The following is a 12,039-nucleotide window of genomic DNA, read 5'->3' on the forward strand; positions in this document are numbered from 1 at the left end:
CCAGTACAACATTACAATATGAAACCCATTCGAAACATCTCAAACTATATTATGCCCCAAGGGCTTACACACAAACCATCATCAGCATCACCCCAATCCAGAACCACACTACGGAACTTGTCCACCATCCTAGCATAAATAGATTGGATACTGCATAAAACACACGAGTAGCTCCTGTTACCACCAGAACAATAGTGCACAGGCATCTACCCAATCTCACAGGTATCCCTCGTTACAAAACTCACAGGTATCCCCCGTTACACAATCACAGGTAACCCCTCTATTACTAAACTCACAGGTATTCCCCGTTACAACACCAGACTCACAGGTATCCCTGTTACGACACAACACACACACAACTCATTAGCAAAAACATGACAAGACTCATAGATAACAATATGACACGACTCATAAATAATAATACGACATAACTTACAGGTAATAATACGATACGACTCACAGGTGTCCCCCGTTATAACATGACACGACTCACAGATGTCCCTTGTTACAACATAAAATGACTCACAGGTGTCCCCCATTACAACACGACATGATTCACAGGTATCCCCCGTTACAACACAACACGACTCACAGGTATCCCTCATTACAATTAGAATAATATTGCACAGGCATTCACCCAATCTCACAGGTATCTCTCGTTACAAAACTCACAGGTATCCCCCGTTACACAATCACAGGTAACCCCTCGTTACTAAACTCATAGGTATCCCCAGTTATGAAAAGAATCAATCACAGTAATGTCTCATCTCCTCTGTGGACAGTCCGTCTTCATGTGGCTGGGCTGACCACACTGAAAACAAACTCCATAATTAGGTCTATCAAGAGGACATTTTGCCTTACGGAGTCCTGACTGCTTACAATGATAACACACCACACTCGTCCTAGAGGACTCTAAAGACACACCAACAATAGGAGTAACACATGTCGTCCGCTACTCTTGAGAAGACAATGAAGCATCTCTATGCCTCCTCTTGCCCTGGCTCTCGGAAGAAGTATCCGCACTCATACCTTATTCCTAAGAACCCACAATACCACTCATTTCTTGCCAATTTTTGGCTTTTGTCTTTGCCACCAGTGCTCTCGTAACCGCCTCCGAATAACTCTTTAACCCCAAAAGTGTTACCCTTAGCCTAATGGAATGATTTAGGCCATACACAAACCGCCACGTCTTCTCCCCCTCGTTCCCTAACACATCTAAAATGAAACATGAAAGAAAAGTAACCTTATTCTCATACTCCATCACTGACATGTCACATTGCTTGAGATCGTCAAACTGCATTCTCAATTCCCGTCTCTTAGTCTGTGGGAAATACTTATCAAAGAAAAGACTCTTAAAAATATCCCAACTCATACTGCCGACATCATGAGCACTAGTCATGGTTTTCCACCATACTGCCACATCGTTAACAAACTTATACGTGGCTAAAGTGACTTTTAACCGATAATTGGGTATGGCTATTGCCCTTAAATACTTTTCAACTTGTTCTAACCAATCGTCCGCAACCAACGGGTTTGGACCTCCCTCAAATGTTACTTTTATGAATTTATCAAACTGAATAAAGTACCAAAGATTCCACTCCATCTCCATCTCCTGTGATTGAATAGCCGGTTGTGGTACCATTTAAGGAGCTGTGGTACGCACTAAATCTTAAAAAGTTGAGGCTACAATCCTCGTTTATAGAATATTATCCGCCGGTACTTGGGGATTATCATCCACCTATCTATCTCGGCCCTGTCCTAGTGAGACCTTATTCGGATGGGATGGCCCTTCAACTGCTCACTCTCCAACTCCATTCGAATCCATCTCTTCGCGTAGTCTTTAAGCGTAGTACTATAAAAGTAATTATAAAATCAAAACAAGGATACATGAAATTACTTAATCCACGCGCTATGGTACTCACAGTATCCATTTGATAAGAATTAAAACATTTAGAAACATAGGAATAATCAAGCTCCTCACATATGTGGGTCAGAACCCATAACCCAACACACAACATTGCAACAAACACTCAAACCCATCAATAACAAAACAAACTAGTCATACATACATCTATTCCCTAGTGGATGAACCACCACAACGTTAACCAAAATGTCAACTACGTCCCACAATAGGATCATAACTATCGTGCTCAAATAGACGTCATCACATCATATAATACATGCTTTAATAAATAGTAAACACTTGACAATTAAACACGTAGTCAATTGAGCATGCTTAGGAAATCAAAAATTTGATAATCATACAACTAATTGCACTTACTTATAGCATTTAACAGCTAAGCATGCTCTCACATCCAATAAGCAGCAACTCAATAAACAGCAAACACGTAAGCATTTAACAATCATGGCCATGAACTACACATACTAGCATCTAAACATATACACATCTAGCAGTTAAGCATGCTTTAAACGAGATTAATCATTCCATTAATCACATAGTTAATTACACATATACATGTAACGTTCTACAGTTTAACATGGTTTTACATTCATTAAATAATAAACTTAATAATAGTAAACACATCACCATATAACATGCTCGCATTCAATTATTAATTCATTAATTCCAAAGTCAACTAACATATAAGCACATAACAATAAATAATGATTTTGAACTAAACAAGTAATAGCCATATAAGTACACAATGCCATCTAACCTAACTTTAACACAACCTCGGTCAACCCTACCTGTCGTCCCTAGGTTTTTGAACCTAAAGCTCTGATACCAAATTTGTAACGACACAAACCCAGGGTCCAGATCATTATCTGGGTCTTTAACCAAACCCAAGGTCAACTAAGGGCATAACGGTCATTTCGCATTAAATTAATACTTTAAGGCCTAATAAGGGAAAAATAATCCTTTAACACACACACACACACACACACACACACACACGCACGCACACACATAATGGTTTCAAAACCCAAAAAGGTAAAACAGTCCTTTACTAAGGTCCTCTAATGATTAGGATAAAATTTGAGGGTAGTACGATCATTCCTTTGGCTAAAATATAGTTATTGTGTTTTACTAGATCATATGGTGTGTAATGATATCCTTAAGTGAGTGGAAGAGGGCAAAAAGGGAAAATAAATCACAACAGTAAAATAAAAAGAACCGGTCGACGTCTAACACTTACACGTCGACTGGTTTGAGTGAATTGGTCGACGTGAACCCTTTTATGTCACCTGGTTTGTGCCATGTATTGTGGAAAAGCCTACTGTCCAAAATTTAGACATATCGGTCGATGTGTGGGTACTTACACGTCGACCGAAACTTTCCAGGTTTTGAATTTTTTTCTTTTTTCATCCATAATTTGATCAACCAATTTTGTACACAACTATCCCACAATACAACCACTAAACACCACTGAAATACCACTAACCAGAACAAAACACCATTGAACGTTTATGTGTGTGTGTATATATATATGCATGAAAACGTTCCCAATAATTATTTAATTCATATATACTCAAACTAAATTAATATAATTTTAGGATAATCCACAAACACGTTCTATTAATTACATTCCCAAAATATACAAAATATATATATCCGAAAGGATAATCACTGCCCATATGGTGATAAATTCAAAATAATACAAGTTTGTTATAATTATTACCAAAAAAAAAAATAATACATGGATTACTAGTGATGCAAAATAATGGATTCTTCAACACCGACTATACATGTGGAGGAACATCGTCGAGTACCTCCTTGCCGTGACTTGAAAAATAATCAAGGAAGGGGTAAGCATGGAGGTTTAGTAGGAAGTGCCTAAAACACACTCCTTAATGACCCCGTGAATCCAAACAAAGAATGGCGTATAGAGACAGGGGTTGTGTTTATTTTGGGAAAACTATACCATCATGCCTTTCACATACAATCCACATATAATAAGTGCAATGCTATGCAAGCCTATACAATGAGATATCACTCCCTATTTCCAAAACTATTTTTCCAAAACAGTTTCCTTTCCTTTCCAAGAAATCAAATTCTCCTTTTTCGTTGCCCATACCAATGCATGAATGCCACATACACTTCAATGCCATGAAAACTCATACATTTATACCACAATCATTCTTACATGCTTTATTTATCAAGTTTTACCACAATCCTCATGTTATCAACCACACAACCATAACATGTTAACATGTAGAGTATAATTCAAATATGCAAGAAACTAGCATAATTGCCACATAAGAATACCCAACATACTTTTCATAGAAAAACTCCAACACCCATAAAAAAATTCATTATTTTAGCATGTTATACTCACAACATAAGAGATAATTCACTAAAATCAAAGGAAATGCGGTTAATAAACCCCAACCGCAACAAATTGAGCCAAAGCTCCCAGAAGCCCCAAATTCTCGAAATCCGAAGGTGCTCCGAATGAAGATTGGCTCTGATCAACGTGAAGCTCTCATGGAGCTCGTAAACTTTGCCTCCAATGGCAAAGTCCAAATCTCAAGATAAATTGAAGAAATTAAGCTTTGAACTTGGAAGTTTTAGAAAGAGAAAGAGCCTTTGTAGAGAGAGAATTAAAGCCATGAACAAAAGAAGATTCTATCCAAAAATGATATGTGTGGTGGTATATAAGTCGATCTTGGCCCAAGCGGGTCCCACGTGTCACAAAACATCTCTTTTGCCTCCATTATATATATATAATACACACATAATCACGTAGCCACATAAATATGCATCAATTAATGGTGTACGAAATGTAACAGACTCGAAAAATAATCTCATGCATGATAGAACCAGTTGCGAGTCCTACCCAGGACCTCTCGGCTCGAAAAACTGAAAAATATCGAAATGGCGAACAATGTATTTTTAAGAATTTTGAATTCGAAGAAATGCCCCAACAAACTCTCGGACTCACCCAGTGCATTTCACGGTGTTCAACACGCAAAACGAGACAATAAATAAATAAATTCAAAAAAATCAAAAAATACCCGAAAAATAGAAAATAAGAAAAATGAGAAATATTACACGTCATCAAGGCGGGCAGTAATTCTCCTCCAATAATGCCATGCGTCCCACGTTCTGATCTACTTGTTTGCCTTCATCTTTTACTTTATACCTGAGTAGATATGTGTATTTATATAAGCCACGTATTGTAGCATATCTTCACATCTGGCTTTCCTTTTGCAATTGCCACGTGTGCTCTTCCCCAGTTTAGGATTATATAAATATCTGCAAAGGTAACTCCCTGGTTGTTCCCATGACCAACTCTCTTCCTAAATTTTAGAAACTAACCTAATCCCTTCTTCTCAACAAGTGATTGACTCATTCAAAAGGATTTCAAATTCGTGTAACTCAATTATGCCAATTACATCCTTCATTATAGGTAATAGATATATTACCAATTTTGTAACAGAACTAATTGGCCAGCCGTCATCACCTTAACTTACCACTTGTAGTATCTAACCTGTACACGTGTTGCTTTCTTGCTTGTACACATGTTGGGATTCTGCTCATCTTCTGCTTTTGCCATATGTCAACCGGAGATTGGACCATGTACTGGCCCATGTGTCATCTTTTTATTGCTCCACATTAGTGCTGAAGTGGCCGCCACTTGGGCTGCCAATTTTGTCGGTCAACAATAACCCAATAACAGAATTTCACAAGAACAATAACAACTTCAGTCATAGTCAACTGAAACTATACATCCATATGATGGACTTTAAGATCCAAAGCTGTTTTGACATGACATGTAAAGATTCCTTCTCCTTGAAAACTAAAGACAAGCAACCCATACACCAGGGAAAAATAAATAAATAAAATTGCTACTGTGTACAAGAGAAGCCAGCAGGCAATCAATAGATATACAAGTGTAACATATAATGTTTACTAAAAGAAACATCATTACTGAGATGACTGGCATTTAGCGCATCAATTAGTTTCCCGCATCAAAGAGAGCAGCAGTAAAAGCCAACACCATCATCAGGATGCTAACACCATCAGCAAAGTTCAGCAAAGGCCAACGCCATCATTAGCAGTAAGCTCAGACAATTCAGCAAAGGCAAGCAGCAAGTAACATCTAGTAGGCCAGAACTCATCAGGAAAAACTCAACTAAGGCAAGAGCATCAGGCAAACCTCATCACAGGCAACACTAGTAGCTACCAAAAAAAAAAAGGAAAAGAAAAAAATTGTATCAGCCTTCCAGCACATTTCTTACTTTGCTTGAACAATGTTAGCCATTAAATTAATTACCGAAAAAAAAAAAAAAAAAAAAATGTTAGCCACTAAACTGGGGGGACCACTCAGCAAGTTAACATCCAGTAGTAGGCCAGAAGTGTAGGGTGTTGACCTTGTCTGATGTTTATTAAATTGATTGTAAATCAAGTCAACACAAAAACAACAGATGAAATAATAGGTCTTCAATTGATCATTCAGCAAGTGAAGTGTATTATTTGATTCTAATAGAATTTCAATCTGTTTTCAGTGGCAAGTAAATGTCATGGGTGTGCTGGAAGCAATACAAAAGACCAAGGAAATGACATAAAGATCTAAAAGGGCAATGCCAGGCAATAACATTCAACATTAGCAACAACTGTAGTGAGATTTCTCTTTAATTGATAACTAGGGCATCTTCAACTCAAATAATAACTGAAAATTTTCTAAATGTGCACACTCAACAATCAATACCTCTCCATTTATTACATTACAACATTATGCTTAACAAAGTTCCATTATTTTTTTTCTTGTTTTCTTCTGCTCCATTCAAAGGCACCAGAGCTCCCCTAATAACCACTTTCAAAATCAAATTTTGACCATTTTCTTCGACCACAACTAGAATCAATAAATGCAACGGAATACAAGACTTGTGATGCTATAAGTGATGCAAACAATAAAATGGATGAAGCTGTCTGAGTTTTTTTTTTTTTTTTAGAGAATGAATTCCTACAGAAATTTGAGTAACTATCCTTAATGACAGAGAAATTATGATGATTAAGATTCTATTATTTATTGAAATGATGCAAATTATGAGATGCATGAAGCAATTTCATTAAGAGAATGAATTTCTAATAATTTTGTGCAATTACCCTTGGGTCAGAATTTAGAAGAACCATAAAATCAATCATAGAATTCAGTTTGCTTTGTGTAGACAATGAAATCATATTTAGAGCATCCATGGGCATTTCAATGGATGTTGAAGCAACATATTCTATGGTAAAACTCTGATTCTAAATCAAATCACAAAAAATAAAAATAAAAATAAAAAACATTGAAATTACAAACGACACAGTAAAAGTATTATTATTATGAGAATACCAGTATTTAAGTGACTGAATCCTATGGCATTCCTGTCATCCTCATAATCAGCTTCAAGGTGCATCATCCTCGTCATCCTCATTAACCTCCACATAATTTGAAGGGTAAATATGGATCTTAAGTCCATCATATCCGTCTTCTTTTTGCAGTTCTTTAATTTGCAAGGCAGAGCGTGCTGCTGAGCAACTACAGTACCAGAGCCGAATCGTCTCCAATGTAAAAACATAAGCTAAACCAGATGGGATCTCCTTGAGTTGTTTACAATCATCTAATACCAACGTCTGAAGGACGGGAAAGTGACTACTATAAGCATTCCATTGCTTGATGTCCAAACGTTGAAACCTCAAGAATTTGAGTTTATGAAACAGCCCATCACTTGTGTCCCACCTTGGTCCCTCAAAGGCCTTGTATGATAATTTAAGAACCTCAAGGTTAGGCAACTTTCCAAGGGTCGACATTTCCTCCCAAGATAGACAGAAGTTTGACAAAGTTAAGCTTTCGAGATTTGGAGGAAACTGATCTAGATGGGGAAATCTTGCAAGATATCCTTTGGATTCACCGTAAGTTATATTAAGTTTTTCAAGGTGAACTAAAAACTCCAATTTAGGAAAGGTATTGTTCCCACCCAATGACTCTGTAAAACAACATGTTAGTTTCTTGAGATTCGGAATCAATCGCAAGAATTGCACATCTACACCACGAAGATCTAATTTGCCCACAGTCTGAAGGTCATCCAACATGAAGGGATCATCATCATTAGGTACATGAGGGATTTCAATAAACCGCTTTGCATACAAATGCCTCAACTTCACCATCTTCCAGATATCATGTGAGAAAGATACAAAACCTATTGGTCCTCCTTCAATAATAAAGGTTTCTAGCTTGCAGAGGTTGGATATTGATGGGCAAAAAGATTCTTTGTCAATATGAATTGATAAATACCTCAAATGAACTAGCAGTTGTAGTCCTTCAGGAATGGAGGAAATTTTGACGGATGATATATTTAATACCCTAAGAAGTTTGAAGGCTCTAAAAAAGGATTCTAGATAAAATATAGATAACTCTGTAGTTGAAGAGAAAGAGCGAACCTCTGGATCACCATGCTTTGAATGACCGCATCCATTAAAGAGAGTAGCAATGGTAAAAAAATCAATGCGAGTACTGATGCAAATGCGACGCTGCTTTGTAGCCATAGGATTTGAGGAAGAAGAAAATGTTGGTTCATACCTCGAAACTCGCATGAAAAAATTCTCTTCTTGACCTTTTCTCAAACATAAATCACGCAACAGATCATGGACACGACATGCTTTAATTCTACCATTACTCCTTTTCTTGGAAACAATCAGTAAACTTCTATCGATTAGATCCATCATGTAATCCTCCGCGACTTCTTCTACACTTTTTTGTTGATTTCGCACTATAAATCCTTCAGCGATCCATAACCGGATCAACTTCCAAACAGGAATTTCATAGTCTTCAGGGAATGCTCCAAAATAGAGGAAACAAGGCTTCAAGTAATAAGGCAAGTGGTCGTAACTCAATGCTAGTGTGTTCATGCATTGTTCCACGAATTGCTCTTGTTCACTAACAATGCATGAACTTACATTTCCAGCAACATGGCTCCACCAATCTTGTGTCTTGCCTTTCTTTGCGAGAAGTCCAGCTATTACAACAATTGCAAGTGGTAGTCCTTGACATTTTTTGGCAATTTGCTTTCCAATTTCGATCAACTCCCAAGGGCAACAACCTCCCTGAAATACCTTCTGCCTCAATAAATCCCAACTTTCATTTGAATTTAGAAACCGCAAATAGTGAGGATTAGCAGGCAAAGCTAAAGCCACATCTCCATTCCGACTAGTGAATATAATTCTGCTTCCATTTTTGTCATTTGGAAAATATCTTTTGATATCATTCCAGGCCGTGATCTCCCATATATCATCCATGACGACCAGATACTTCTTACCTTTCAGGCTTTTGTACAATCCTTCACCTAACTCTTCGTCACTCATTTTTTCAATTTTACCTTTAAGCTGGATATCTGCAGAACTCAAAATGCTAAGTAACAAATCTCTCCTCCAGTATACTTGAGATACATGGGTCCATGCTCGAATATGAAACTGATATTCAATGAGAGGATTGTTGTACACCTTCATGGCTAGAGTGGTCTTACCGAGTCCAGGCATTCCGATGATCGGTATAATCTTTAGCTGCGTATCATGTTGTCTAATAAGCAGCTCCATTATTGTTTCCATTTCATCATCAAAACCCACTACTAATTCTTGGTTGAGTACGACTTCCTTGAGTGTGAAGTTGGTGGGTATTGATGAGTACGACTTTTCGACTCGCAACACTCTGATGCCATACATGCTGTTCTCATAAATCTTCATCACCTCTCTCTTGATAGACTTTATCTCTTCCGTGACAATGCCAAACGATTTATGGATTTCATCACCCATAACAGATTCAAGCCATGACAGTCTCAAACCCTTTTGATAAATCTTCATCACTTCTGTCTTGACAGAATTAGTCTCTTCTATGACACAGCCAAAGCTATTAGAAATTTTCTCAGCCAGGTCCACCAACTTTGTGGACAAATTGAGGAGGTTAACAAGGATTTCACAAGTCATTTGAGAATTTATCCATGGGACACTCAATCCCTTCTCATAAATCTTCATCACCTCTGTATTTATATGCTTGATCTCTTCTGTGATGCTGCGAAAGCTACGTGGACCAATTTTCTCAGCCAAGTCAACCATCTCTTCATACGTACTCAACAAGTGATAATAGTCTTCAGCAAACCAAAACAGAGGCCAATCACTTGCGTCTTCATTGTCGTGAAACCAAATTTTTTTAGCAAGGTTCAAAAAGACTCCAGACAATTCATAGAGGCGATCTACCTCACGAGGTTCCTTAGCGTACACTTGATAGAGGAAAACTTCACAACAAACGTTTGCTCTGGACAATCGAATAGCGATATCATCAATTTTCTCACCGTAGGTCGAAAAATTGAAACCCTGTCCCTTTCCAGATCGCTTTTCATGAATGTCCATCGCCTCTTCAATGATAGACTTGATCTGTTTTATGATACTGCCAAAGCCATTATGAATTTCCTTGCTGGACGAATTAAGAAGGTCATCAAATTCTCCAATTTTTTGTATGGACAAAGGAATAAGGCTAGCAATTTTATTACACAAACTATACTTAAACATCAAATTATATCTCACATCTCTTATGATACTGCCAAAGCCATCGAGAATTTCCATACTGGGCGTATTAAGGATGTGATCAACTTCACAATTTTTTTCTCCGGACAATCGTTGACCAATGACCTTGTTGTGGGCTTTAGCTTTACCAGACACGTTAGTCTCAAGCCATCCTAGACTCGATCCATAGATAATAATATTCATCGCCTCTTTTACGATTGGCTTGATCTCTTCTGTGACACCACGAAAGCGATCACGAATTTTGTCAGCCATGTGATCACAAAGCCATGAGAGAATTCCCATTACCTCTATCTTGCATTTCTTTAGAGAACCAGTATCTTCTATAATATTTCTTAAGCTCATAGAGATATTATAAGCCTTGTACACAACATTCTTGGATGAAGTACTGATGAGGAGATCAAAATCATAAGCCGTGCTTCTTCCATCTCTCAGTGGCAAGACGGCAGCTTTGAGTAGGAACCAGTCGATGATATCTTCTGTCTTGTAACTTAAGTCTCTAATCCTCACCACAAGCCTCTTCAGCTCTTCATGTTCATCTCGTTTCTCCTCCGAATCTTTCAGAAACTTTCGCAGAAAATGCATCTCCGTGTAAACCCATTCGATTTGTTCCCTCTCAATGGCTACTTTCTCCTGATCATAAGCCTCCAGGATCAATTCCTTGTCAGAGTTTATTAACTGCATCAAGTTCTCCAATAGAAAATCTACAGCAGAGTCTGCCATTTATTCTCTCTTTTTCTTCTCTCTGAAGCTATGCCCAGTGGTTTTAGCATAAGCTGATGGTAATTGAAGTCAACTCTTGAGTCATGAAGGTGGAACAGAGCTTCCAATGTGTGACAATTCCAACAAATGGTTAAGCTCTCAACCCATAAGGTCATAATTAGCAGAAGCTTCAAATTCAACTGCAAATAATGGAACAGACCATCATCCAAGTGTTTTCATGATATGTTGACAAAAAACTATTTAAACCCTTGATCAGTTGAATCACTAGCACCTAGCTACAACTTGCATTATTAAAAATTGAGACCAAAAATGTTGAGAAATTTCAGACGATGGAGAGAGGGAAGAGAGACCTAGCCTTGTAACTGTTCGTAGGAGTACTCTTGGCGGAGGGGTCTATGTTGATGCTGTGTTTAAGGGTTTTCTTCTTGTTACTTTACAATTTAACGGCTACGATTAAATTCAGATCATACATGGGATGCCTGCTTCTCTTTGAACCTCTACAACAATGGTTACAATGTGAACACTGAGTAGTTTCATATCTGAATATAAGGGCTCCACACCATGTGAAAGCCTTTAATTTTGTCAAAAGTGAAAGGGAATAATTCTTTTTTTCTTTGTCAAATTTCATCATGATCATTGTTACCTTTATTTCTAATGAATAGACTACATGATAATTAGATGATATTAAATTAAACATAATATTTTGTTATCTTTATTTATCAATTGAAGTGTATATATATATATATATTGTGGAGCCCCATACATTGTTTCTAGATGGAGTTGGTTGTGCCTGG

General features: G+C 37.5%; 1 protein-coding gene across 1 annotated transcript; it reads right to left on the reverse strand.

Annotated features, from left to right (window-relative positions):
• Positions 1-5,670: 5,670 nt before the first annotated feature.
• Positions 5,671-11,734, reverse strand: LOC132300492 (putative late blight resistance protein homolog R1B-8). The gene is made up of 2 exons (XM_059797589.1): positions 7,302-11,734; positions 5,671-6,145 (listed from the first exon to the last, which is right to left on the reverse strand). The coding sequence occupies exon 1, from the start codon at positions 11,243-11,245 to the stop codon at positions 7,355-7,357; it is 3,891 nt and encodes a 1,296-aa protein (XP_059653572.1). The 5' UTR covers positions 11,246-11,734; the 3' UTR covers positions 5,671-6,145; positions 7,302-7,354.
• Between the last annotated feature and the right edge of the window lie 305 nt (positions 11,735-12,039).

This window comes from Cornus florida, unplaced genomic scaffold (assembly GCF_030987335.1).
Source record: "Cornus florida cultivar Cherokee Brave unplaced genomic scaffold, ASM3098733v1 CherokeeBrave_3.0.0_Hap2_Chr03, whole genome shotgun sequence".
Classification (NCBI taxonomy): Eukaryota; Viridiplantae; Streptophyta; class Magnoliopsida; order Cornales; family Cornaceae; genus Cornus; species Cornus florida.

What these genes read in the sequence shown, in the direction of transcription:
- LOC132300492 (XM_059797589.1), bottom strand. Translation starts at nt 11,245, where the DNA reads ATGGCAGACTCTGCTGTAGATTTTCTATTGGAGAACTTGATGCAGTTA.